Raw genomic sequence first — 26,895 nt, 5'->3', positions numbered from 1 at the left:
AAAAAAAAAAAAAAAAAAAAAAAAAAAGACTGGCCTTAGGAAACAAGAGAAAATTCACTTGGTAGTAGTATTTTTTAAATTATTGCCTGAAGTGAGTTGTATAAGGGTTGAGGATTTGAATTTTTTTAAACTTGCAAGACCTCAGTTTGCAGGGAAAAAAGATTTTTTTTCTTTCATAACATCTGGAAAACAACTGTCTTCCCAAGATATACTCTCTCCCAAATAATTTTAACCTTGAACTACTTGAAATACATACACTGTAGTCACCATGGTATCTCTGTGTATTAGCTAAAAGATTTTGAATGAGAACCTGCCACCAAACAGCCATAGCAGCTCGGAATTCAGTGTAAACTGATAGTGCTGCCACCAAGCAAGCTAGCTAATTGAGAACTAGCTCAGATATTTCACCACTAGACTGCAGGGTAAACCTGCTTCATCAAAAACCCTTTTAGTGTTCCCTGCACACAAGAGTCCTGTATGAAACATTCTGCTTCTAATTCTGGTATATCTTGAAACATGTTTGATCTTTGCATTTATAGCTAGAAAGAAGCAACTTCTCATCTGCTCATCATGATTTCAAATCAAGTTGCTGGAGGTTCAAGGCCATCATTCTCCAAAAAACTATAATAATAGCATGACTGTTGAGGTATCCAGTGTAACCTCTCAGAGTGAGACTTTCACAAACACTAAATCAGATCAGCTGAATCTCATAAGTAGATTTCCAATTAATACAACAGAGTAACCAGCATTAGGTCTTAAGTCTTTGCCCATCTTCTGAATTTAAACCTGTAAGATCAGAGGTCATGTCTCTAGAACTGCTGTAAGAACACTATATCTGAGTGACCTTCATTCAAACCCTGGGGAAAACACTACAAACTATTTTTTCCAACTGAACATCCCCTGTGCACCCACGGCATTTTTCCATAATTTGCCCGTTGGAGTCACCAAGTTTAGTGAAAAAGAAATGCTAACCTAATATACTTATTCCATTTGGCTTCTCCTGTAGGTGGGGTTGCCAAGGAAAATTGTTATGTATTAAACCCTTCTCTACCTCTTAAGTTCCTTCTGAAGTCAAATCTAAATATTGACTCCCAATGTATTTTCATTATGCCATATACAAACTATTTGAAAACTGATTATTTTTGTTACAAACCAGATCATCAGTTTAGTGTTTCGGTTCCAATCTTTAAAAAGTGTAATGTCACCTCTTGCTCTTTTCTTCTTTAGGCTATGTGTGTATTGGTTTTAATCTTTCCTTATTTGGAAACTCCCTTTTCCCAGAAGTTTGAGACATTTTCATTTCCACCATCCAGTAACAAAACTCTGATACGTCTTTCTTTTTCAGAAATAATGTAATCAGAACTTGGAGTATGGGAAGCATGTAAGCAATACTTTAATGCTTATAAAACCTGTAGAAATTATTTTGCCATCTCACTTCCACAGTTCACAAAACATTGCTGATTTGCAGACCCATGAGTGCTGTGCAGCTCTGCAGTTGTTTCATGGACACTTTTAGCTCCATAACATTTTTGGTTAAAAGGGCCTTTGAAAAAGGTACAGTATTGTCAAGGAGAAGTTGAGGACTGATAGTTACTTATTATTATTAAAAAAAAATTAATTGGAAGCAACAATACTGACAATGTAAATTTAAACTCTTTTACTAAACTTCTTATCTGAACTGGTAGTTCCTTCAGCTGCTGCAGCTATGTCTGAAACTGCCTATACTGATTTCTTTGCCATGGTATGATGAACACAAACTCCTAGCTGCATTTTTAATTCACATGCTGCCATACAGTGAGTGTTTGATAAAGATATTGAGGAGATATTGGGGCAGTCATTCAGCTACTGTTGGTTTTTTGCATTACCCGTGGAAGATAAAATTTTAAATAATAAATAGAGAAATGATAATCTGATAATAAATTATAAAATAATTTAACACTAAATAATTTCAATGGTCAGAGTTTTCCCACAGCTGTCTACCCTAGGGGAGCGATATACATTGAAACCTTACGCAAATGAACAAATTACCTTAAAAACCAGGTGTAACTTACTATAGGGCTAATAAAAGATTATTTTGCAATTTTAAGAATGCTTTTCACTACCAGCAAGCCAATACAATTTCTACCATTTTATCCTTTGTGTTGGTTCTTGAATATTGCCTATGCTCTGTGTAATATTATCCTCTCCTATGAAACATATTAAAAAAATTATATTATTTATATTTTTATATTAATAGCATAGCATTTTGTTACATAGAAACAGCAAACATTCCAAGGCATGACTAGGAAGTCGTGGGGAGAAAACCCTAAGAATATACCTTTTAACTATGTTTTTCACATGAAAAGAAGCTCAGAAGGCAGTCACATAAGTTACTAAACATAAGACATTTGAACTTCCCACCTTTGGGGTTCATCTTCACAAAAACAGTTGTGAATTTGTTACCTTTGGACAGAAGGAAAAACAACAAGAAAAAAATCTTCAAAACAGCTTCTGCTATTTGTTTCCCAGGGCTAGACTATAAGACACACACAAAGAAGCTCAGTATGAAGCTGAGCTCAGATGCTGTAGTGGTGGGCACTGCTCACATTCCAAAAACGCAGCTCAGATTACAGATTGGGCATCACATTATCAAGAGTACTATGGGAAGAATGTACATTCAGGCAACTTCTGCCCTCTGTTTCAATTCTGAGAAAGCATGACAGTATTACAGTACTAGGGAGTATTTCTGCCACAAGTGCACTTCCAGAACATGTTCACTTGCATTATAAATAGGAAATTTCATTTGTTGGCAGTATCAGTGTGTTCCCATTTTGGAAGAAATATCTGTAAAAGCGAGGGCCCCAGGTTTAAAAGAGCTTTGTCCAGTAGATAAAGAGGTCAAGCACATTACAGAAGATGTAGATAATGCAAAGCATCTAAGATCATATCTTTGCAGTTGCAGCCATTACTTGCCTGGTCTGTCCTGCAACACAGTCCTGTCAGTCCAACTGCTTCACAATGGTTCACAAATGTTTCTCTCTCCCTCTCCAGACAACATTGTTTACACAATTCAAATAATTTACCAAGAAATAACATTGAAATGTTGAATTTTGGGTTGACAGCTTTTGTTTCAGCAAACTGGGAAAAAAAAGCAAAAAAAAAAAGCACTCTAAAACTTTTAGAGGGCTGTATTTCGTAACTACTGAGGCAGATACCTTGAAGATCATTTGTAATACTGCCACTTAGATAGTACACATGCAGATACTACTTTAAACAAAATCTTGGCTCCAAATGAAGCCATTGTTATTTTGCAACTGTCTTCTTGTCAAAAACTGAATACAGTTATATTTAAAGGGGCAGTGCAGTCTCTTACATCTGCCTATTCCATTACAGCAAGTCAGTATTGCAAATCCAGGCTTATAAATACCAATGGAATAAACAGTGAGACTGGAAGAGTAAAACTTCTCTGAACCACAACAAACTGAAGTAATATTTATCCCATGGGAAATTCAGAAGTGAAAGTCACTGAGGTTATCATACAGTGTTCTGGGGATATTTAGAAAACACAGAATAATAAGAATGAAATTACTGATTTTCTTAATAATCATATTTAATTGTTTAAACACAGAGTTAATTATTTAGTTATTTTAATACTATATATTCTCCCTTGCTAGTAAGAGTAACTGAAGTATATTGTATGACACAGACTGTGCAGCTTCAGGGGCTTCATAGTAACATTTCTGACAGCAGTGAACTATCACAGTCTTTCTTAAAAGCTACCTAATTATCTTGGATCTCCATCTTATAATTGTACTACCCTCATTTACCCCATGCCAAATTACAGCCTGGAAGACTGCAGCTATGATTTGTGTACCTTATCTAATGAAAAGCTATATCGTGTGGTCAACTGTGGAACAGGTTCGAGAGAAATTAAGACAGAACTTTGTATAATTGCCCACTCATAAAGAAAACACTTCAGAACAATGTCACTGATGTTTTGCCTGGGGAGAAAGGAATTCAGGGCCCTGACAATGCACCTAATGACTTTTGCATTCCCATGGTAGCTATACCATTCCTCTTCTGTACTTTCGATAAGCACGTGGAGAGTTGCCTTACATTCTCATTTGCAAGAACCCTGGGTATATGTAGCCTCCACCCATTTGGAGGCCTCATTCTATTGTCACTATGTTAATTTATTCAAACAATAATGGCTAATTATTACTTTAATTAAATAATCATAAAATTGTATCTTTTTCCATATAGGCCTTGGATCACAAATTAAGAAAACCACTAATATCTACATCATAAAAGCTGAAAAAAAAATCCCAGAGGGATGGATCTATGCAGATTCCATAGGAAATCCTGTCCTGGTACAGCTGTTTGAACTGGTTGGGAAGATTTGTCCTGGAGGTGACTCTTTCTCTTGCTATTAAAGAAGACTAGGCTTTATAGACGTTTGATTCACACTATGTATCTTGTGTATGATTCCACTGTTATTATTTTAAATAATAGCAGTCCGGACAAGAGGAGATGAAAACAAATAGCAGGAGAGAACGAGAAGAGAAAGTGGCAATACTGCCAGTGCTTTAGTGGAAATCCAATTCACACTGGTTTTTTATATAATTGTCAGCCATTGTCACCATCACTCTCAGCTCAGGAGCTTTTCCTTTTGTGTTACTGTGTCATGGTGAGATAGATGAAACCTCTGGGGTAAGGACATTATCTTCATCTCTTGCATAGGATGATACAACCTGACTGCTGGTATCTGCTGTTAGAAGAAGCAAGACATTTTCATTTTCAGGATCCAATATAAGTGGTGAAAAATGGCAACATTTTGAAAGCTCAGACAGGTTTCTGATCTTTTTTCACCAGTCTTTCTATGTTTTCTGAGTATGATGATGACCTTAGAACCTTGAACTCTGCATGAGAAAGCAAAGGGGGAGAGTGCATACCTCCCTATGTAACGAATGTGACAGTCATGAAAGACGAGTTACCATTCTCATAATGACAGTAAAATAAAAAGAACTGTCTGCCAAAGAGGAGTGAGTTTCTCAGAATTTGCAGTGCACTTTTTGACTCCCTACAACACAAGATCAGTAGCTATAATGTAGAACTGACTACATTCACTTCACCACACACTCCATTCACAACTGTCTGTGTCCTGAGCTGCAGCAGCACATTCATCTCAAACCCAGAACTTCCAATATCCATAATTCCTGTCTTGCAGCTGGCCAGTCATTCCCACCCTATGGGCCCCAAACCCCTCTACCAGTTCCCTCTGTCCTGCCCTGTATTTCTTCACTTATTTCTGTTCTGGGATCTTCACACAGTTCTGCTTGTGCCATTCCCCCTTACCCTATTCCCTAGCTTTTGTAGTTCTGGGTACTCCCAAGAGGATCTGCTCTCAGTCATGTTCTGGAGTCCCCCATTACAGACTGTAGTATCCCTAGGTTCTCCATATCAGTTTTCTGATCATAGCATCAAAATCAGCCAATGGTTGTGCCTTCAGTTGCCTGTTCTCCAAGTAATACAGCCTTGGGGTAAGATGCAGAAATTCACTGATTACAATCTTTCAGACCATTTCCTTTCCTCCCTCCATTGGCTCCTTTTTGCCTCAAGGTCCTCACTGCTCCATCTTCAGAATGACTTTACAGCCTCCTCCACCTCCTCATTACAAATCCAATGGGGTTTTGACCTCATGTAGGAGAGTCATCTGATGCAGCAAGTGATAACCTTCCTGGTGCTGCCAATTGTCCCGTGCTTCACTGGACCGGAGAGCTGCTTTACTAGATTTCATGCACCAGCTCTTTCAGCCTGATGAGGGAGAAAGCATGCATTAACTAGTTTGTCTTATTGCCTTCCCCCAGCCCAGTCTGAGAACAGTGGCCAATGTGCTGTACTGACTTGAAAATTTTCATTGTCTTTGCACCTCAGACTGGTTCATGTTGCAGATTTAGCTAAGGGAGGAAAACATTAAATATTGAGTCATAATCCCTAGAAAGAGAAATTACTGCTATGACCCTGGTTTATCCAATTATTTCAATGTATTAATCTCTCTCATAGGCTGCTCATTCTCTACCACTCTGGATCCACTTTACAGACAGAGGAATCCCATATCCACTGTTCTTGGAGCCTCTACTTCAGAGGAGTCCTTTGGACTACACTAAGAGTCCACTCCACTGGCTACAGAAATGCACCTGTATCTCATGGTCTGGTTAGAAAAGCACAGCCTTAGGCAAGAACCTGTTGTCCAGAGCACTCAGTGTGACAACAGAAACCACCATGAGAATTCCAGAAAAGACAGGCCATGTGGAATGAGATTTTTGAATGGAATAGGTCCTCTTCACAAACAGGAAGTGATGTTAATCTACTAGTGTGAAGGCCAGTGGATCACAAGCACAAAAAGACTGTTCAAACTATGTCCAACTTAGGCACAATATTCAACAACTTTTTAAACAAATCAGTTTAATATATTGAAAATAGATTTGTATAATGTAGAAGCAATCCCTGCCTCCACATGGGGTGGCTGACAAAATGTGATTTAATTGAAATGAAGTGGGGAAAACAGTCACTATTACTTTAATGCTTTCAACCTTTTTTTGCTCTATCTTTCTTGTGCTGAATGCATGCAAACTGAAATTTTCACACATACTTACACCCACACATGCAAAACAATGAGCTGGGAACATCCAGAGAAATATGCATACAAGATCTGAGATGGGCAGTTGAATATCCTACTGCTGTCAGCAGCACTAAGTAAAAACCCATTTGCTACAAAGTTTGGTTCCTTTCTCCATATTTTTTCTTTTTTTAATAAAGAGGTTTGCGTTTTAATTTTATTAACTTTTCAGCCATGTAACTGTGTTTAAGGAGCACTGCTATTAGCTTAAATCTTTCTCATTTTACACTTCATCTTAGTACATCCCTTTCTTATTTGCATTACACATATTCTGTGCTGGTGAACATATATAACCACAAATGAAGGAAAAGAAGAGTCAGAACTCTCTGAACTCGAGAAAGGATTGTGCAGTCACTCTATCTCTTTTTAACGCCAAAGCTTCTATTGAATTTGTAGTGTCTGGTACTCAGTAAAGGGCAGTCTAGCCTTCCTCTGTCCTGCCCCAATCATTTGTTTCTACTGTCTAGCTGCAGACTAACATTTGTGTAACTGCACAGTTAACTGGATCTAAAGCTCAACCATTAAAAACCAGACCTAATAAAACCTGTATTTAAAATGTTTTTGTCACCTAATATGCCTCATTAACTGAGCCACACCAACACTAGAGTCAGCACAGGAAAAGATGTAGGAGCAAGTGTCCTGTGGCAGGATCCCTTGCTGAGACAGGAGCCTGGACTTATGCCAGAATGAATATGTCACTATGACCTCAGTAGTAGTATGAGTTTCCACATCTTGCATCTATTTACTTACCTACTTTGGTTAGATAAAGAATTTCAGAAGTGCAGGTGAGGACTTGAAAATATTCCACACTCCATGTGAGGAATGCAGAACACCTTTGACATACATTCTTACCGTTAATTGGGCACAGATTCCTTTAGATCCAGAGATTTCTGTAGGGAACATGCCCCTTGAAGTTGTTTTACTAGTTGCATGGCAGGACTGAAGATTCCACGTTCCAGTCCTATTCCCTCTTACTGTGTTCGATATGCTCTGTCTTTAGATCTGTTGAAACTTCTGTCCTTCTCCTGTGTTAAGAGTATATAGCTACTGCTACCTGGTATATTGTTCTCACTCCTTATTATACACCATTCAGTAGGAGACAGTATATAAGAAATTAATACACCCATGTAATATTCAATCCGTCAATATTCCTGAAAAAATTATCTTCTAAGTTCCTGAAGTCTGGTTCTAATCAGCACTTTCTGGGTTGAATGTAAAATCTTTTGAAGACTAGCTGGAAAAAAAAACACTTTAATGTTTTGAACAGCAAGCTGAAGATGACACCAAACCACCACCTGGTGTAGAAATCTCAGTGTCTATAAATCAAGAGTGTATACATCCTTGCATGTGCTCACTTTTGTAGTGACTTTCATATGCCTAGGATAATTATTATGATTTGACAAGCTAAATTCCTGACCTGCCTAAATACCAGACAGGCTTTTGGGCATCTCAGAAAAAATGTGAAGAACTTGAATTAAAAAAACATTATTAATACTAGAAAAGGAAAAAGACAAAGAAAAAAACCAATGGGAAGTCAATGGTAACATAAAACTTTATGTAAATTCAGGAAATGTAGAAGATACTTGGTACAGCAAATGTGAGTTTGAAAATAATTAGAAAATTGTCTCCCAGGGTACATGGTGGAAAGTCATCATCAGAGTCCTAAAATGTAGTCTGGACAGAGCTCAATTAGAGTGGGCAATTTGATTTGAGAAAGTGAATGTCAAGGGTTAATAAGACATGACAAATATTTTTCCCCTTTGGAACAGGTGCTTCGTAAGATTAGCCGTTTCTGCATTGATGTTAGATCACCATCTAGAGGACATCTTAAAACTCTTGTTATTTTACTGTTCTTTTTAAAAAAAAATTCACAGAGGCCATGTGAGCCAAACAGCACAACATGCTAATAACTGGTTAAGCACTGAAGTGGGAAAGTCATTACATTTTCTTTTCCCCTCCACTTGCACCAGTCTTATAAAACACTTTTTGTCCAGTTTCAGTCAGTTACTTGTGAGCACTACTTCTAAGGGGAAGATGATATGGAAATGTTCAGGATTAAGTGTGATTTTTCACATCAGGTGGTGTCTTATTGTTATGATCTCATCCCTTTCATTCTATTTCTTTTTAACTTTGAGCAGAGACGTACTCTTGTTGATTGCCAAAACTTTCACACTCTTTTCATTCTTTAGTGCATGAAAAGCTGTATATGACATGAAGTCCACAGTGTTTCTGCCTAACAGTCTCTGACATCATTGTGTGTCAGATCAGACCAATGATGTCACAATGTATCCCGAGTAACACTGTGGTGCTCCAGAAATCCTGGCTCCATTAGCTGAAAGGTGTGAGGAGCAAAAGTGTCTTGTGCTGAACAGGAGAACTGATGGGGGACAATCCAACCCTGATAGTTTCCCTGGGATTGACCATCTATCTGGTGGCTATGTTCCCAGCTGTGTACTGCCCAACCTTCTCAAATGCCGTCATACCACTGAAAAACAAGACTGTGATTCACACAGCCATGAATAGACAGCAAGAGGGAAACAATCCATCAGCAGGTGAGAGGATGGGTTGAAGTGAGAGGATGAGAAAGAGGAGGCTTGAAAGGCAGAAAATTAGATGGGATATGGACACAGAAGCTTAGTTTGGAAAGACCAAAGCAGAAGAGGAATGAAAAGATATGTGTCAAGGGGCAGTGGGGGTCAGATAGTCCCTAAGGAATAGGGAGCCATCAACTGTGATAACAAGACCAGCAGGCAGGGGCTTTACCTGCCAGGGCCTAGTCCCCACAGCCTGCAGCAGGACAAGCAGGATAGGCCTGGGAATGGTAGACCGGGTCAGACAAGACATCACCAGGGAAGTCTATGATGATGGGACAGGTCCAAGTTGAAGGAGGAATGCTAGTCAGTGTGGCAATCAGACACAGTGCCAGTAACCAGGATCAGACACAGCCCAGTGACTGCCCAGCCCTACACTTAAATGGGACAGAGGATGTGGAGGAGGCACAAGTTTAAGCTGGTCAGGGGCATTAAGACCTTTTAGTTCACTCATGGCCCTGACAGCAGCCTCCCCTCTCAGCAGGTCCCACTCACACCCTAAGGAGATCCAGGTTCAGGATGGACATGTTGTAGAGTGATTTAATTGCTATGAATTGTCACAGGGTAATTTCCAAGGGTAAAGAACCAGGAAAGGGATGAGAAACTGGGAAATGGGCATGGCATATAGGGGACTTAAAGCCTGGGGAAGGAGGTTTGGGGTATGGATCAGGTTGCCTATGAGCAGCTTTGGAGGCTCAGTGGGCCTGAAAAGAAATATCCAGGCCACCTCTGGGGAGCACCAGAGGCTGGGCAGCCAGGAGAGCAGGGAGCTTCACTCAGAATCCTGGGGGCAGTGCCCAAGGCCAGGTTGGTCCCTCAGAAAGGATCACGGGCCCTGCTCAGTGGTGGGTGCAACTCCATGGTGTTCATGGCTCAAGAAAGCCCAAGTAACTTGCAGGGAGCAGTGAGTTCCAGCTGCGTTCTAGGGGACAGGGAGCCATCAGACAAGTGTCTGCTCAACAAGGCTGGCAGGGCAGGGCCCTCACCAGCCAAGGCCCAGTCCCCACAGACCCTGAGCATGGCAAGCAAGGCAGGCCTTGGGATGGGAGTTAGGTAATTATAGGTAGGGATAGATAGTTATTCTGTCAAGAATACGGGTCATCGGGTAAGTCCATAGACACGAAGCAGGTTCAGAGTGAAGTCAGGAATAAAAGTCAGGATGAGGGTCACATCCAGTGAAAGAAACCAGGGTCAGACACAGTCCCATGACTGCCAGGCAAGTCCATAGTGATAAGCCATATTCAAGGTCAAACCAGGAAGTCAATTTGTAGATCAAGATCCAGAATAACAGAGTCCATGACCAGGCAGAGCTGTGATGGAGATGGAGCTGGAGATAGGGATACTTGCAACAGACCACAAATAGAGAACCAGGCCTGAGATAAATGAAGATCCTGGAACCATGGGCAGAGGATGGAGGTGAAAGCTCTGGTTGAGGCTGGTAAGGGCCACTAAGGCCTATTATTGCAGTCATGGCCCTGAAAAGATGAAAGAATGAATCTGGGATGACTCTTACAATGCAAATGTACAGAAAGGGAAGAAGACACGGAGGAAGGAGAGTGAGGAGAAAGTGATTACTGAAATAAATGTTTCAAAAGGCCTTTTTCAGGCAAGAACTCTCTTATTCATATAAGCAATGCACCTATATGAATATTTCATTGCACTCTGTACTTGTCTTGTGCAATGTTCTGATACTAATTTTGGGAGGCAGTCACATTACTACTGTAGTTGCAGTCTTTCTCCTGCTACATGTGTGTCCTGATTCAGCTAGGATAGGGTTAAGTTTCCCCTGCAGTGGGGAGGGATCTCTAGCTCGGTCATTCAGCTGGGTTATTCAATACCATGCTGACATCAAGGTCCCTTCAGCACTCAAGGGCAGGAATAGCAGAGATGTTTTTTGTTCCTGTCCACACCTTCACTGCTGTATCCATGCAGTATATCTCTTGTTCTGTTTCATTGTTATTACTGTTATTGTTATCGCTGTTGTTCAGTTTGTTGTTGTTACACTGTTGTATTAATTTTTTTCCTTATCTCAACCCCAAGGTTTGTATTTCGCTCCCTGCCCCATCCGAGGGTGGTGGAGGGGTAGCTAGCGGCATTGTGGTCTCGGGTCCTGGCAGGGCTTAAACCACCACAGTCTCGTACTATTACCTGGTGGAGTGTAGTCTAATAGTAAAGTTATTTGCTCAAAACCCAGTGGTTTCTCAAAATAGAGCCATAAGAAAATAGGCACTTTGTTCTGCACCAAGCTTCCTCAGAGTGTGGTGGAACCAGGAAGGCAGAAGTCCTGTAAGAATCTTAGACACAAGTGTTGGATTCTATCTGCAATAAGAAACAAGTGTTCCTAACACACAAGTCCCTTTAAAAATCATGCTGCTTGAGAGACCAATATCTAAAACAACTTCAGTTGCTCTGTGGCAAGTCAGTAATTGCTGCGTACTGGAAAAGGCAACGGCTTCTGACCCTGATATGCTATCTTTGGAGCAGTGACTCACTTTAAGACATGGCAACTTTTCTGAAGTGATCAGTTCCTCTCAACCCAACAATGTCCCTCTTAAAAAAAAAAAAAAATTAAAAAAAAATTGGTGCTTGTGACATGCTGACTATTCAAGTATTGTTTCCTGGGGAGTGTCTGAGCCATGCTTCTCTCTCCCCTTCCCTCCAGTCTCTTTGCTCTACTGGACATTTTTCTCTTATCTGTTATGCAGCAATGATATTGAGGAAGAAAAATGAAACATTGTCACAGCACAGAGCATACCCAGGAAACAATCAAAGTGCAGCAATTCAGGAAGAAGTTTGAGAAGCAGAGCCAGCATGGGAAGAGAGAAAGCAAGAGAGGCAACTTTCAGGGAGGAAGTGTGTTGAGAAATAAGTGGGAAAATTAGTCAAATGCATGAATGACAAAATGAAGGAAGAAAAAATCAATGTAAGAAAGACACACTTGTAACAAGAGGATGGGAAAGACTGTGTTGAGAAAAGAAGGGAAAAGATCCTGCAAGTGTCAGATTACAGGAGTTGAGATTCCAGTACTCAGTTCTTCCAATGCCTTGCTTCTCTGTACCTCAGTTCCTCTTGTAAAATAGCAATAACGATGGTCTCCCCTACCTGGATGATCACTTACTACCCTGCTACAACTGAATGTATTTAGCAGGGCAAAGGGAGAGAGGTTTAGGCCAGGTTTGTGTGCTCATATCCATACACATTAAGAAACCACACTTGGGAGTTATGAGGATACTATGGGGAGGGTGAGCATAGAGGGATATATAACAGAAACAAGAAAGGCAAGGGAAACAGGGAGTGGGAAGGAGTATGAATGAAATGCTGCTTAGTGTGAAGGAGAAAGTGAACACACAGTAAGGGTAAAATGGAGTTGAAAGTTTAGAAAGGAGGGAGGAAAGCAGAGGTGAAAATGATCCAAGTATGAAGAAAGAGAACAAGAAGAAAGCTTATCATCCACTCCAATTTACAGGCTGGGACCAAATGGAAGAAACATTTGTGGCCTCATCAACAGGGGAAGGAATGGAGGTGATCAACATGGTGCAGCACGAAGACTCACAGAGACTGAGAAATTCAGTGGTGAAGGATCTGCTGTCGGATTTGGCTCTTTTCCTGAACACTGGCAGCGTTATGCTCTTTTTTTATACATGATGTAAAGGATTAAATTATTTCTGTGGTCATGGATGATAAGAATTTGAACATCTACCTGTGTTTCATGATCACCTACTAGACAGCATGGCTTCTCTTCACCAACCACATCCCAGGGAAATTGCAACACTGAGGACAAGGGACTTTGTGCACGTATGGAAAGTGTTTCCTTTTCTCCTTGAGAAACACAATAAATTTTTAGTCCAAGACTCATGCAATTTTTTTCTAAGCCAGACCTCCCTTCTTAAAGTTCCCATCTGTTCTTTCTGTAAAAACATTATAGTTAATAATAAACAAGAATTGATTCAACTCACTAACTTCCGGGGTTACCCTGTCTTTTAAACAAATATTCATAAATTTGTCATACATGGTAAGAACAAGAAAAAATTGCATATTCCAGGGAACTGTCTCCCCATACACTTAATAAGATAGATACAATTTAAAAACTCCTCAAAATGCAAACTGCCAATGGCTTTTGCTTCTTCTTTACATTATAAACAAATAAGCCCAGTAGTCTCAGTACACTGAAATATCTTCTATAGTACACACAGTCTGGTACAAAGTTAATTGCTATTAGCATCTAAAAGAAAGGCAGTCTGAACACACTGCTAGGACAAAATTGATTAAAATGAAGAATATACACTGTTTAAATTATAAGGATGAGCACAAACCCAATTTTGTTATTTTTCATGATGCATAAATAAATCAAATTATTTCAAGATATTATTATTTATTACTTGTGAATTTCAGCTAAGAACTCCAGTAGGCTGGGAACAGTACAAACACAGAACAAAGAAACAGTCTTGGTCATAAAGACTTTGTGATCAAAGGTTGGGTTCTTTTTTTTCTGAAACAAACTATTAATGTTTTAGCTAATTAATCAAAACAAAATGTCTTAGCAATCTGTTCTTGAGAAATATTTCACTGCGCTGGTCAGTACTTGGAAAGGATTAACATAGTTATTAGAATTCTCACAATTTTTACAATGCTTACATTGATAAGGGATGCTTCCACTTGCCAGCACCTATTCCACAAAAAATCCTCAGGCAGCCATATAAGTAAAATAAAAATATTCCCATAATTAAGATTATTTTGTATACTTACTAAATTTTAGAACATTGGTATATATTTTCTAATTATCAGAACCTGAAATTGATGTAATTATTAGGCTGCTCTTGAGAATCTGCTTTAAGTACTTCTCTTGCTACCCTAAAATATATTACTTGTTACTCTTTTTTTTTCCTCTGAAGTAAATGAATACCTAAAATTCAATTTCAAGTAGAAAGTAAAATCCTACATCAGCTCTGCTTCTCTGTTTGGATGGTATTTACAAATGTACAGATGAGAGAACTTTTAGCAATGAGAGAGACAGGTTCAGGACCCAGAGTTGTTTTGGGAATTCTAATTGTTCAGTTTTCAGCAACTTCTAGAAGCCCTTGTGATTGTCCCGTACTCCACCCTCAACCTCAACCCTAAATACAGACTAAAAAAAGGGAACCTTTCTGGCAAAGAAAGAAAGAAGAGACTCTGTTCTCAGCTCCCAATTACCCTCCCACCAATGGGGATGCTCACCTCTTTTGTCTCTTATGAGTTTCGCTGATGAAAAAAGAAAACCAAATAAACAACAGAACAGGGAAGACCTTCAGTAACCTTCATTGTTATGTGACTTATCTTTCATCCTAGAAGCTGGAGCCACTCAGTCTTTCCTAGTACCTATCTCCCTTTATTGGCAGAAGAGGATTCTTCCCTCTCTGGTAACTTCCATGTGTGGTTTGAATAGTAACCCACAGGATTTCCCTAATAGCCAATATTAGGGAAAAATCTTAGAGAAAAAAAAAAATAATCTTAGCACAAATCTTAGAGCTCCAACTCATTGTCCTGTCCATTCAACATGACTGTGAGGTTGCTGGAGTAGACAGGGAAATGCACTGAACAATGGGACTAATAATGTAACTGTCATTCTGTTTACAACTTCTTGGAAGTTGTTGCTTACTAGAGACACTGGTTTGTCATCCTGTTACCTTGGGACTTGCTAAATTCCAGAATTGTCACATCTGGGACAGAGTGCTGAGAGTAGGAGGAGAAGACCCTCTTCCCTTATGAGGTCAGTTTAAGAATTCTGCTATCATCAGCTGCTGAGGAAAGGATAACAAGAAAAGGAAGGTAGAGGAATGAATAAGAGCACCCTAAGGCCCCTGAGAAGATGGTCATACTTTCATGCATCAGGCCTTCCTCCTCCTGGGGTCATATCTCTCTTTTTCCTTTTCCATGAAGATTACCAGATGTGGCACTTGTTGTCTGGATTCATTGGGGATCCACTGGGGCAGTGGAAGTGCTTGGCAAAGTCCTGGCTGTTGCTGACAGATCCACAGACACGAAGTGGCAAGGGACTATGTGGATCTGTGTTCAGGAAAGACTCTAATTTCTCAGGATTCTGGTGTCCACACATTGCCTGAAGGGAAGCAAAATAGAAAAGTCAGTTTGGCTGAAGTCCTCATGTGAACAAGACTTAAGGCTCCTCATGCCTCTGCACATTTGACTGAGGCTGCTGGAATAAACAATGTTCAGATCTTTCCCTTTACCACCACAATTTCTGACTCCTTCCCTTTTGCAAAACTTCTCTGCCCCAGTTTCCCTATATGACAAGCAATCTGCTCTTTTTCTATACTGTGTAGTTCAGAACACAGGGAATTTAGACCACCTCGAAGTTTAGGCTCATGCAACTTTTGACTCCATCTAAAATAATGGTATAGATGTAGTTTCAGTGTCTAGATTCAGCTTCTTTAGCAAAAGCAATGGCTGTTCATCAAGAAAGGACAGCACTTACACAGCATCACATTACTACTCAAGAGATTGGGGGGAAAGTTATGTGATTTTACTGGTGTTAAACTAGGAATCCCAGTTTTCATTCTTGTGATTTCAGTTTTCATTCATTGACAAATGACATAGTAGCTGCCATATGGCCTCTGAAATGCAAATATTGACACCAAGACCCAACAATCTGTGATTTCATTTTCAACACACTGCTCTGATGTAATGTCAATACATCAACAACATTTTCCCCTTTGCATAGTTACAGTGACTTATAAGGGCGTGACTTTTCTGAGCACAGAAGTTCAATGATCTTTCATGAGGAATTCAGCTGCACAACTATGGACAACAGCACAACTTTGCACAAATCCTTAAACCAGGTTCTCACAGAAATCTCAACTCATGTGTGCATGTACCTCTAGTTCTTTATCTCTAAATAACATTCTAAACTATTTCTTTCACTATCAGTCATGCAGAATGACATCTATTCACCATGACAGAGAGGCAGATGAAGGAAATGACGGAGAGTGTGCCTTTTTGAGTAAAATTCCACTTTCTATGTGTAAGATTTCTCACAACAGCAAAAAAGTACTCGGAAGCTGGCAATGAAGCATGCTTTCCCTGACACAACTTGTCTGCTACAACTTAATTTTGGTAGATCTCAGAGTTTTGTGAAAGATATATTTGCAGTTAGGTCTTTTGTTAGCTTTGAGATCCATAATAGATTAGGGGCCATTTATGTGCATTTTAGCTTTCTAAATAAGGTTCTGAATCTCCCAGAAACATTGGTCATCCCCAGTTCTGTGAAAAGGAGGGTAAGTGATTGAATATTAAGAAAGACAAACTGTAATAATGTGCAAGAAAATGGAGAGTGAGAGAGATGCATGACTAGTCTATAATTCATTACATGAGCAAAACTGAGGTAGAAGAGCTGGTCATGTGAAAGTCCAATCTTAGGTAAATCCTTCTTTTCTTGGTGCTTTTTCAGCCAATTCTTATAGGCCTGTGGAGAGAGAAAATTAATAATAATAAATCCCCCTTCAGATAGTGTCCCAAAATCATGTCTTATGTCAATTAAATCTATCAGTCTAATATGCATTTAATAATTTAGCAAATCTGTATCTCTCTCTCCTCAGTCTGAGGCTCCCTGCTGCTGGACATACCCCTAATAACTCTAAGATGGGAGAATGACAACCTAACTCCTTTGCTTCCCAATACACTACCACATACACACTGTCGTAAGAGAAGATGTGGTTACTGCACTATGAAAGAATGAAAATTACTTTCAAGTAATTTGAAAGTCATAAATATTTGCATAAAAATTAAAATACTTCTACCTCCCAACATTCTTCATGCAAGAATGTAACAAGTACAGTCTGAGACCTAGAGATCTGAGAGCACCCTGTACTCAGTGATTAATTAAACTGCTGAACTACTACATGAGGAAATAAAAAATTCTCTCTAAAGTATTGCTGAAAACATCATTATGGAGTTATTTTACCACCACACAGAATCCTGGTTCATGTCTCAGCTTAGTTCCTCAGGTATATAATAAACATATAAAAAATAACATGCTTTTGTATGCATGACATAAATGGGGAAATAAAGAAAGGCCCACCCCAGAACTGGTGAAGAGGAGAAGTGGTCTTACATGGAATTAGTGAGCTTATGAGCAAAGCTTTGTGAGGAACCTATGTCTAACATAGCAGGGGGAATGCAGGGCATGCAGGACACATGCTGCACTGGCACAGACGTGCAAGAAATCTGGACCTGGAGCAGCATGTAGGAGAGGGATGCAGCACAGCAATCTTGTGACGTGGCAGTTGTGTGATGAGACTATGAGATTAGAGAAGTAAGTAGACTACAATACCTGGTAAGCAATGGCAAGCCCTCCAGTGTCAGCTGTATTCTCCAACAGTGTAAAAGTACCATTGACCTTAAAGCCATAGCTTTCATACTGTTCAACCAAGCAGTCTATAGATTTCTGTAGTGCACTCCTGTTACATGTAGGACAGCCCTCAGGCAGCACTGTGGGGGGAAAAAATCCTAGAAAGTATAGGTATTTCTGGTATTCATCTGTATTCCTCACATTAGTCACTGAATATTTTTAAGAGTCAGAGTGGCCTGGAATAGGTTATCCTTAGCTTCATCTACTTTAATAATAGGGACCAGGATTTGAGATCCCCTGAGGGAAAGTACCAATGGGGACCTAGAAGAGTAAACAAAGACACCAGAGCTGGTACCCACCATAACCATATAATGCGTGAAGAAGTTCATGCGCCATGAAGACACCCATGGCTCCAAAGTTCACAGCACTAAAAAAAAATATGAAAAGAGTGGTTTTGAAACTAAAAAGAGGGCAGGTGAGCATTCTTCATAGCTACTGAGCACAACTGTGGGCTGCACAGGAGAATTCTACTCTGAGAACACACATTTATTTTCTCTCAGATGTGGTACACTCCGTAAAAATGCAAATACAAATGTAAATTACCAGTGCTTAAAACTGGACTATGGGCTTGCATTAAAGTATTTGTAGCTAATAAACCATCATAACAATGAAGAGTCTGTGAATGAAATCCTGCCTTTATTAACTCTAATGACATGTATTGTTGTTGAGATATGTCCTTATTTACCCACTGCCAACTAAACTGCTGCACAAACAGTAACTGCCATGGTAATCATATAAAAGCAGGATGGTTGGAGAAGCAATCTTACAAAAGTTGTGTAATGAAAAATGATACATAAAACTGGCAAGGCAAATTAAAATCATGAAGGTTTGACTACAGTTACTTTGGTCTAGCATTGGTGATCTCACTACAAGCAAGAGGTTGTACTACAGATCTCCAGCAGTTCTTTCCAATCAGAATTTCTATTATTCTGTGCAATGAGTTTACAAATAGTCACACAAGAGTACACTCAAAATGATGGGCTCATTCTTTCTTTACATGCACCGATTAATGATGGTGAACTATAAAATGATTGTAGTAATCATTATTACATCACTGGAAACTTGATAGGAAGTGTCAAGAACAGAACAACATCATTGGTTTTAAAACCGCTCTTTCAGAAGCTCTGTAGCTCATAACATAATTGTTGCCCAGAGAAGTTGTGGATGGCTCATCATTGGAAGTGATCAGGGTCAGACTGGACGGGACTTTGAGCGACCTGATCCAGTGAAAGATGTCCCTGCCCATGGCAGAGTAGTTGGACTAGATATGTTTAAAGGTCCCATCCAACCCAAACCATTCTGATTCTATTACAGTTGTACTGATTTGCTGACTTCTTATTTTAAAAATTATCCTCAGAGTCATCTGAATCGGTTTTTGTCAGTAAAGTTGAACTTCAGAGCATCATATGAGAAAATGCTATTGTGCCAACTCACCAAAACCTGATCAAGTTTGACTTATCAGTCTACTCAACTGGGATGACAGTGAGAAAAATATATTTCACTAACACTGGTTTCAAAAAGGAATAAGAAGCTGTAGACACTTTTTCAGAGAGGAAGAATATGGTAAGTGACAGCTCAAAGCACTGGGAATTTTTTTTTTTTCTATTATTCCTTTGAGGTGTCCTGTTCTTCATACTATGATGAATTCACAAAATATTACAAGCACTAGATGATATCATACAACTAGTGGTAGAAGATCACCATGGAGAAAATAATTACTTTTAACTGTGACATGTTTCTTTCAGACTTCAGACTCTTGCCACAGTGTGAACTTTTCTTTCAATACTATGGGATTAGAAGTGTCTGTCCATTATCATGCAAAGAGGAGCATCATAATGTTTTTACATTCAACTGTTTTAAATGCTTTTAATATCACAAAAATACTTCTTAACAGATCTGTTCTATATGATGAAAGCACCCAACTCTGAGTATGATCTACATAAGTGTCATTGTTGCAGGGGAAGACTCAGAATTTAAAATGTATGCTTATAAGAGGAGGTTTCTTTAAAAAGAGGAAGAGAAGATCTGTATTTGATCCACTTGACTTCTGACAAGAAGTTGCTCTGTAAGGCTCCTCTTTTCTCTGGGTTAGATTTCTTTGGGTTAAATTTCATGAATTCTTGGAATCTAGAAAATGAGAGGCAAAGTTAAATGATTTCTTTGCAGTTAACCTACATGAGACTTCTGCCTCTTTGCTCTGGAGTAATATACTCAGTTTAGCTTAGTTTCACCTAGATTCTGATTTTCCTCCAGCAGTCAATGATTCAATCCTCTTTCAGTATTCATAAGGCAGTTTCCATCTGGCTTTAGAAAAAGCTATTTTCCCCCCCTTTACTGTGTTTTTCTGGGAACAAAGAAAAGGTAAGAAAGGTAAGAAAGAGGTTAAAGGCAGACCCATTAAGATTCTTCCTAGAAACATGGTGCAGCCAAGGGACTGCATTCAGTTTCCACCTTTGCAGCCCCTCCATACCTGGGAAACTCCGTGTGGAAAAAAGGGCTGCGTAACATTCCAGCAGGAAAGACCACCATGTGGTGCCCTATTGAGTAGTATGAATGCACAGTCCAGGGGGATACATGCCAGCTAGAAGAAGAAACAGAGAAATATTAACTCCTTATCTCACACTTTTCTCCTTCCCTCCACTGGGCTTGCAAAAACAGTCTGCTCAGTACAACAGCAGCAGCAAATAATGAAATTCAGATTATCTAGAGTTAAAGGTGTTCAAAAGAAACCTTCACTTGTCTACAGATGGTCAAAGCTAGTAGCTTAGCATTCATACACATTAAGGAATTCATCTCACAATTTCCCTGTCAAGTAAGTCAGGATTAGTAACCTTCTGTGAAGTCCTGCACAGAATACTCTTCAGGTAGTGTAAGGTCCCAAGCATACCTGCCTTTGAGGTGACCCTGACAGCATTCACATCATCACAGTGCTTTGCTCTTTGCTTTGCTGCTAAGTCCAGAAGAACCAGCTATCTCCCTTACTCAAGGATTCAAGGGAAAAAAATCTTCTTTTTTCAGAGGTCTGGGGTTCTCTCTCCACAAGGTGGGGGTTTTGGTAGCATGAGCTCAGACTCAATACAAGACAGGCTGCTAAGTTCAAGACTTTTTTAAGCAGGATGCTGCAATGCAGACTTGCAGCAAAGAAGGAAAATAGCATCTTGTCTTGCATTGTAAGTGTCACCAGCAGAACAGGACAGGTGGTTATGACCCTCTATTCAGGACTGGTGAAACCACATCTGGAAGTACTGTGTCCAGTTCTGCTCCCCACCTCCCTGCTTCCTTGTCTGCCCTCTCCCTCCTTCCCCAGTAAAAGAAAGATACAGACACAAAATTTGACATAGTCCTGAGTAATCTGCTCTAGCTGGTCCTGCTTTGAGCAGGAGGATGATCTCCTCATGTCCCTTCCAACCTCAGCTAGTCCATAAGTGTGTGATTCTGTTGTATTTTTCAGATTAGTATCTGACACTTACGTATCCTGTGAGAGATGGTGCTGAAGGAGTCTGAAGTATGAATTTTCCCTCAGTACTTTCAAGCAAGCCACCACATTGAGGAAAAAAGTGTTTTCATTTATCTCCAACTGAGGGAAGAGACAGGTAATGTGACTGTCATAGAACACAAGCAAGGAATGAATTGTACAGTATAAGAAAGAGAAAAGTCCCACAGGTCAAAAAAAGGGTTCATCAAAAGACAAACCAATGGAATACTTGTATTTTTTTCTCTCCCAGTTCTAAAGACCTTCAATTTAAGATAGGAATGTTATCTGCAGGCCAAATATAACATACCAGCAGGTCACAACAGGTCTCTGTCAGGTCAAGCACTCTAAATAGGAGAAAGCACAGGCAAGAATATAGAAGCAACAGATAAAGTTTCTTGGGGCCCATATATTCTCAGAAAATGAACAGTAGGAAATATGCATTGCTCCAGAAGCCACAGCCTCTTTTAGCAGCAGACAAGGAAGCAGTTGGTACAGGTAAACTGCCAGTAATGAGGCAAGCATGTTTACATTATATAGCTCACATTCTGGTATTCCAGGTTCACTTTGGCAGTCTGGAGCATGTGAGCTGGATAGCCAATCACCACTTGTAGTTTGGAAACCTAAAATCATATTAAACAAACAAATAAAAAAAAAAAACCAACAAACCCCACCCCCCACCCCCCCAAAACAAACAAACAAAGAAAACAAAACAAAAACAAACCAACAAAAACAACAAACCCAAACATGAGCAATAGGAGGATTTACATTCCAGAAGTCATTTTTAAGCTCTATTTCTAAACAACCTTAATATGATCTGTGATTCAGCCCTTCAAAATGAGAGCTCCTCTGTTTCAACAAGACATCTCTCGCTATTCTTTCTTAACAAAATGATCTGAGGCCTAATGCTGTTCTACTCTTTACAGCATTGTTTTCTGGCATTTCAGTTTTTAATCTCTCTAGGTGTATAAAACTGAATTGTATCTCAATATAATTCAGAGTATCCATGGACAAACACTGAGCCTCTCCATGCCTATACATCAATGTATCACATGCATGATGGCACTTATAGAACAATTATACAATTGTCAGTGTGTATAAGATATTTATTTAAGATTGTGTGCTTGTAGAAGCAGGTGGGACTATGTAAAGATGCAGGACCCTTCCATTCCTTCCCCAAAGGCTTCAGGGAAAGGAAGGCCTCAGTAACTTCTGTCTTCTGCACGCACCAAGACTTTAGCCTCTTGGCGAGTCTGTTCATCCATCCACTCCAACCGATCCAGTTGGCCATAGAAGGCATCTTGGATCTCAGAGAACATCTGCTCAGCCTGCAGTGGAGAAAAGAAGATGCAGTCAGAACTGCAGAAAAATATTGTTCAGGCTTAGCTACCATCTTCCCATGTTCCGCAATTCAACCACAAAATAATTGAGAGAAAATTCCTGTTCTGATAAAAGAGGATATTTCAATTTCTATAATGATTTAGGCTTAAGTTATTTGACATCCAGCAGTTCCTCACACAGCTCACCATTCTCTCCCACACACCTTTTCATCTTGCCTCTCATGGTAACTAAGAGGGAAACATAACTCTTTTTTATTCAATCCCTCTTGGGATAGGAATGGACCAAATGATTTCCCCACTTCTTGAGTGAAATAAAAATTCATTATCCACAAGTATTTCGTGCTGGTGTCTCTCTTTCTGAAGTTATGGCAATCTGAGTGTCTCATTCACAAGATTATGTTTTGTCCATTCAACTTTGTGCTTCATTGCATGTAGTCTTAGCTTTTCCATTAACTTTTCTTAGAGTTATTTACTCTTGTCAACTTATACACTGCAAACTCTTCAAAAAATCTGATGCCTACACTAAATTCCCCCAAAAGAAAAAAGAACTCTGATCATCAAGGAAAAAAAAAAAAAATCTTTTCCACACTGCAGGCAGCTTTTCCTTTTACTGTGGATCCACTCAGAGTATTTTGGCATTGATTTGTTTCTGTACCACTGGTCATATGATGGTTTAATGGCTTTGAAATTGAAAATCTTATTAATATATGTCAGATTGGTGATGAATACTGTTAATACTAACTGTTATTCCCGGAAGCACTCTGAGATTGCATGCATTTGTATGGCTGTCATAGGAATTGGCACTGCACGTATGACTCTGCTAACAGTTAAGATCAAGATAATAACTGGTATTTTTACTATTTATTATTCTAGCAATGACAGCAATTTATTGTTCTCACATCTTTTATTCCCAAAAAAGGAGAGGAAATAAATAAGCACAGGAATATGTAAAAAACCTACACACAATTATGCTACCTTGATATAGTCTTAAGTTGGCATGTCAAAAAGAGAAAGAGGTGAAGCTGAGCTCTGCTTGGGGGTTAAGAAGATAAATACCTACAAGTTTCTTGGTCTTCTGAGGAAAAATTTCTTGCACAATCATCTGCCCTAGAACTGGTTCAAAGAAAGAGCTGGTGTCAGTCAAGCATTTCCTCCAGCGCTCAGCTGGTATCTGTAAGAACAGAGAAAGAAAAAGAAACACATGAGAGTGAGGAGAAAGAGATAGGAAGACAGTAAAAAGATATGTAAAGGTGCAGGTGGTATCATATATGCTGCCATATAAAAAAAAGACAGCAGTGAATGGCAAGTGATATAGTTACACTTAAGCTACCTCGAAAAAAAATCAAATAAAACATTGGTTTCCTTATGATTTACTCTGCTTACTTTCACACAAGATGAAGATTCATATGCTAGCTGAGACAGATACATAGAAGAAAGGTAACCATCTATATATTGTTCCCTAACTCATGATGCAGTGCACTTAGCTCTCTAATGTTTTGTGTGTCACATCTACTCCAACATTTCTTTGAGAAAAAGAAAACATTTAATGGCCTAGTGAGAATAGTTTTCCTCCCTAAATCTATCAAACTCCATTCAAACAAGGCATCCAGAGAACATCCAGAAGGCATGCCCTAGGGTGTTCTGGGGAGGCTGAAGATGGTTGAAGGCTAACTCACCATTCTAGATCCCATTTTTCCATAAAGAATCTTAGATAGCTCCAGGCGTGCATCTTGGAATCGACTATCAAGGGCTGGGGAGAGATTCCCAACCAGACAAATAATCATATAAATGTGAAGGATCCTGTAGGAAAATGACATTTAAAAAGACTGAAGATTGAAGTCTGGTCACTAAACACAGAGGTATGACAAGTTTCAGAGGAATAATTTAAGGTAGAGGAACCCTAGTAACCTAAACTATCACAACAAATTCTGAATGGGCACAGTCTGGGGGCTGTCAGTAGAGGATGATTTGACATGACTCAGCCAAAGAAACTCTCTTCCCAGAACACCATGAAGACTCAAGAAGTGACTACTGGGGCACAGGATTCTTTATGGGAAGCAGGAGAACATTTTTAGGACCAGGTGAAACTTATTATAGAATATTTTGAGGGGTCTGTGGGATTCTGTAGACTTACAATAGGAAGTTTATGGGAATGACTGAAGTCAGGGAAAGGGAAGGGTCATGGTAGAATGGGGGAAACATGTATGGGAATCTGGAGAGGAAAGGTGGTAAGAGGTAATGGTTGAGCATGAACCTGTGGCTAGCTGGGACATCTGCTTGAGTGAGCCCTGCACATGGTCACCAGAATCTCTCCTATCTTATTAAGTGCTGTTCTTAAATAACATTCTACTCTGTGTGTGTGTGTGTGTGTGTGTGTGTGTGTGTGTATGGATACTGGAGACACAAGGAGTCTGAGAGTTGACTACTGGAGGGACTTTGGTTCAAGCTAGCTGCTGGAGAGAGCAGGGGTCTGAGAACTGGCTGTTGGAGAGACGAGGAGTCTGGACCAGTTACTGGAGAGATCTGCTTGTATATGCATGTTTGTAACAGGAAAAGACCAGCCACCAAAGTAGGGCTGCAAGACACAGGGGCTTATATATCCAGGTGCCAGCAGCTGTGGACTCCAGGTCAGCCTCTGGACAGACTGAATATCTACCAGCTGTTGGAGTGATCCATACTCTATGTGTACATATATATATTTCACAAGTATAGACCAATCCTGATCATCTAGAGAGGAGGAACAGGATCAGAGTCTGAGCTGTTCATGACTGTATGAGTGCTATTAGTTGGTAGGTGCCAGTAAAGGCATTGTGTTCCATCTCTGTTGAGCTGTGTCACATACACACACACATATGTATATATTTTTTTAAATGTGTGTACATATATGGTGCATGCATGGGCAAACCTATTGGGAATATATGCTAAGCCTTAGTACTGGCTAAACTTGTGGACATAGAGCCACTGCAGCCTTGCAATTGTTAGGCTACTGGATTCAGCAGCCTCTAACACAGATCTCTTTAATTTATGGTATCTGAAATTAGTATTTCTTGAGGCATGATCCACTCCTACCTTTCCTTGTGCCATTGTTCAATGAGCTGTGACATGCCTTTTAAATAATCCATGTCGTGCACTGCAATTGGCTGAGAGAGGTTCATTGCCATAGGATGAAAGACAGCCTGGAGACATGACAGCCAGTCAATAGCAGGTGCCTTTTCCTAGAAGTAAAACAAAGCTTACATGCTGAACTATGAATCTAAATTGACTGGTAAGAAATAATAGGGAAACTCGGGTAGTCTATCTAATCATGTTGAGAGATACCTTCAGCAAGTTAAACTTGTTTTATGATGTAGTTATTGATTATAGTAGAAAAGGAGAAATTTTTTTTATTTAATTGGCACTGGGGAGGGGAGAGAGTTGTGGGCCTGAAAAATCCAACTGCTATCAATAAAAGACCATATGTTAATAGGATATTTAAAGCTCACCAGATATTAAGTGTAAGTTGCAAGAGAACGGCATCTAAACAGCATGTCTAGTACCTCTTTTGATTTGGATCTTCAGAATGTGAATGTGACATGTAATTGTGCTGCTCAAATTCTAAGACACAGATACCTGTAGCTCCCTAATGGTAGTGCGGAAGAACAGCATCCCCCTCTGCTGTCTTTCCTGCAGTGGGGTGACAACTCGCTGGAGGTTAGAGATGAAGGATAAGGTAAGGGAAAAGGAATCAGGGGGACCATCTTGTGGTTCTCCAAGTAGGCTCCCCAGTTTCTTCAAATATGAGAGATACACACGGAGAACCTGCAATACACAGCATATGACCAGTGGAAGAGACATGACTAAGTTAGTCACCCCATTCATTCATCCGTCCATCCATCCATCCGTCCATCCATCCATCCATCCATCCATACTGACTGTATGTGTCAGTCTTTCAAAAGCCCTGCAGATCCATCACTAAAACTCTCTTATTCACTGCAACATCCTTATGTAATTCTTCTTGTGGAATACAGTTTGCCAAGTACAGGTCCTCTCTCAGTGAAGAACACTGAATACCCAAAAGGTTACTTTTGCCCCAGCTTACAATTACATTAAATACCAGAATTAGTTTAGACATATAGGGCTGCCATCTCTGGAGTCTAAGGAGAGAGATGTAGTGATAATAATGAGCCAGTATTTTGATTTCTTACTTCTATGTTCATGAGGTATCAAAGGAATGCTTATGATAGGAAGACAGGCTTATTTTTTTGAGGACTCTTCTGAAAGAGTCAGACTGAGAGACTGAAGTCAACTCGTATTTTATAAAGTTCAGAAAAATGACAGAGCTGTGATGAAATTAACTTTGTTGCAATAGCTCCCAAGGTCAAAGAAGTTATTTCCACAGCTCAGGTTAAAACATCCTAAAATAACTTTAAAAATGCTAGCTACCCCTCCCCCAA

At 39.7% G+C, this 26,895-nt stretch overlaps 1 protein-coding gene across 4 annotated transcripts in view; it reads right to left on the bottom strand.

The window, feature by feature from the left end:
• Positions 1 to 14,738: 14,738 nt before the first annotated feature.
• The window catches only part of KEL (Kell metallo-endopeptidase (Kell blood group)), a 35,158-nt gene continuing 23,001 nt past the window's right edge, over positions 14,739 to 26,895 (bottom strand). For all 4 annotated transcript variants that reach the window (XM_026852259.1, XM_026852247.1, XM_026852269.1 and 1 more), the window contains 12 exons: positions 26,072 to 26,260; positions 25,532 to 25,677; positions 24,139 to 24,262; positions 23,523 to 23,633; positions 22,352 to 22,450; positions 21,668 to 21,745; positions 21,121 to 21,227; positions 20,121 to 20,231; positions 17,950 to 18,017; positions 17,573 to 17,730; positions 16,610 to 16,705; positions 14,739 to 15,343 (listed from right to left, as the gene is read on the bottom strand). In XM_026852259.1, coding sequence (XP_026708060.1) covers positions 15,167 to 15,343; positions 16,610 to 16,705; positions 17,573 to 17,730; positions 17,950 to 18,017; positions 20,121 to 20,231; positions 21,121 to 21,227; positions 21,668 to 21,745; positions 22,352 to 22,450; positions 23,523 to 23,633; positions 24,139 to 24,262; positions 25,532 to 25,677; positions 26,072 to 26,260 — 1,464 coding nt within the window. In that variant the 3' untranslated portion in view covers positions 14,739 to 15,166. The remainder of the gene's footprint in view (positions 15,344 to 16,609; positions 16,706 to 17,572; positions 17,731 to 17,949; positions 18,018 to 20,120; positions 20,232 to 21,120; positions 21,228 to 21,667; positions 21,746 to 22,351; positions 22,451 to 23,522; positions 23,634 to 24,138; positions 24,263 to 25,531; positions 25,678 to 26,071; positions 26,261 to 26,895) is intronic.

The sequence above is a fragment of the Athene cunicularia genome (genome assembly GCF_003259725.1).
Source record: "Athene cunicularia isolate RWA chromosome 1 unlocalized genomic scaffold, athCun1 chr1_part1, whole genome shotgun sequence".
Lineage (NCBI taxonomy): Eukaryota > Metazoa > Chordata > Aves > Strigiformes > Strigidae > Athene > Athene cunicularia.
This window is presented reverse-complemented; position numbering and strand designations above follow the sequence as displayed.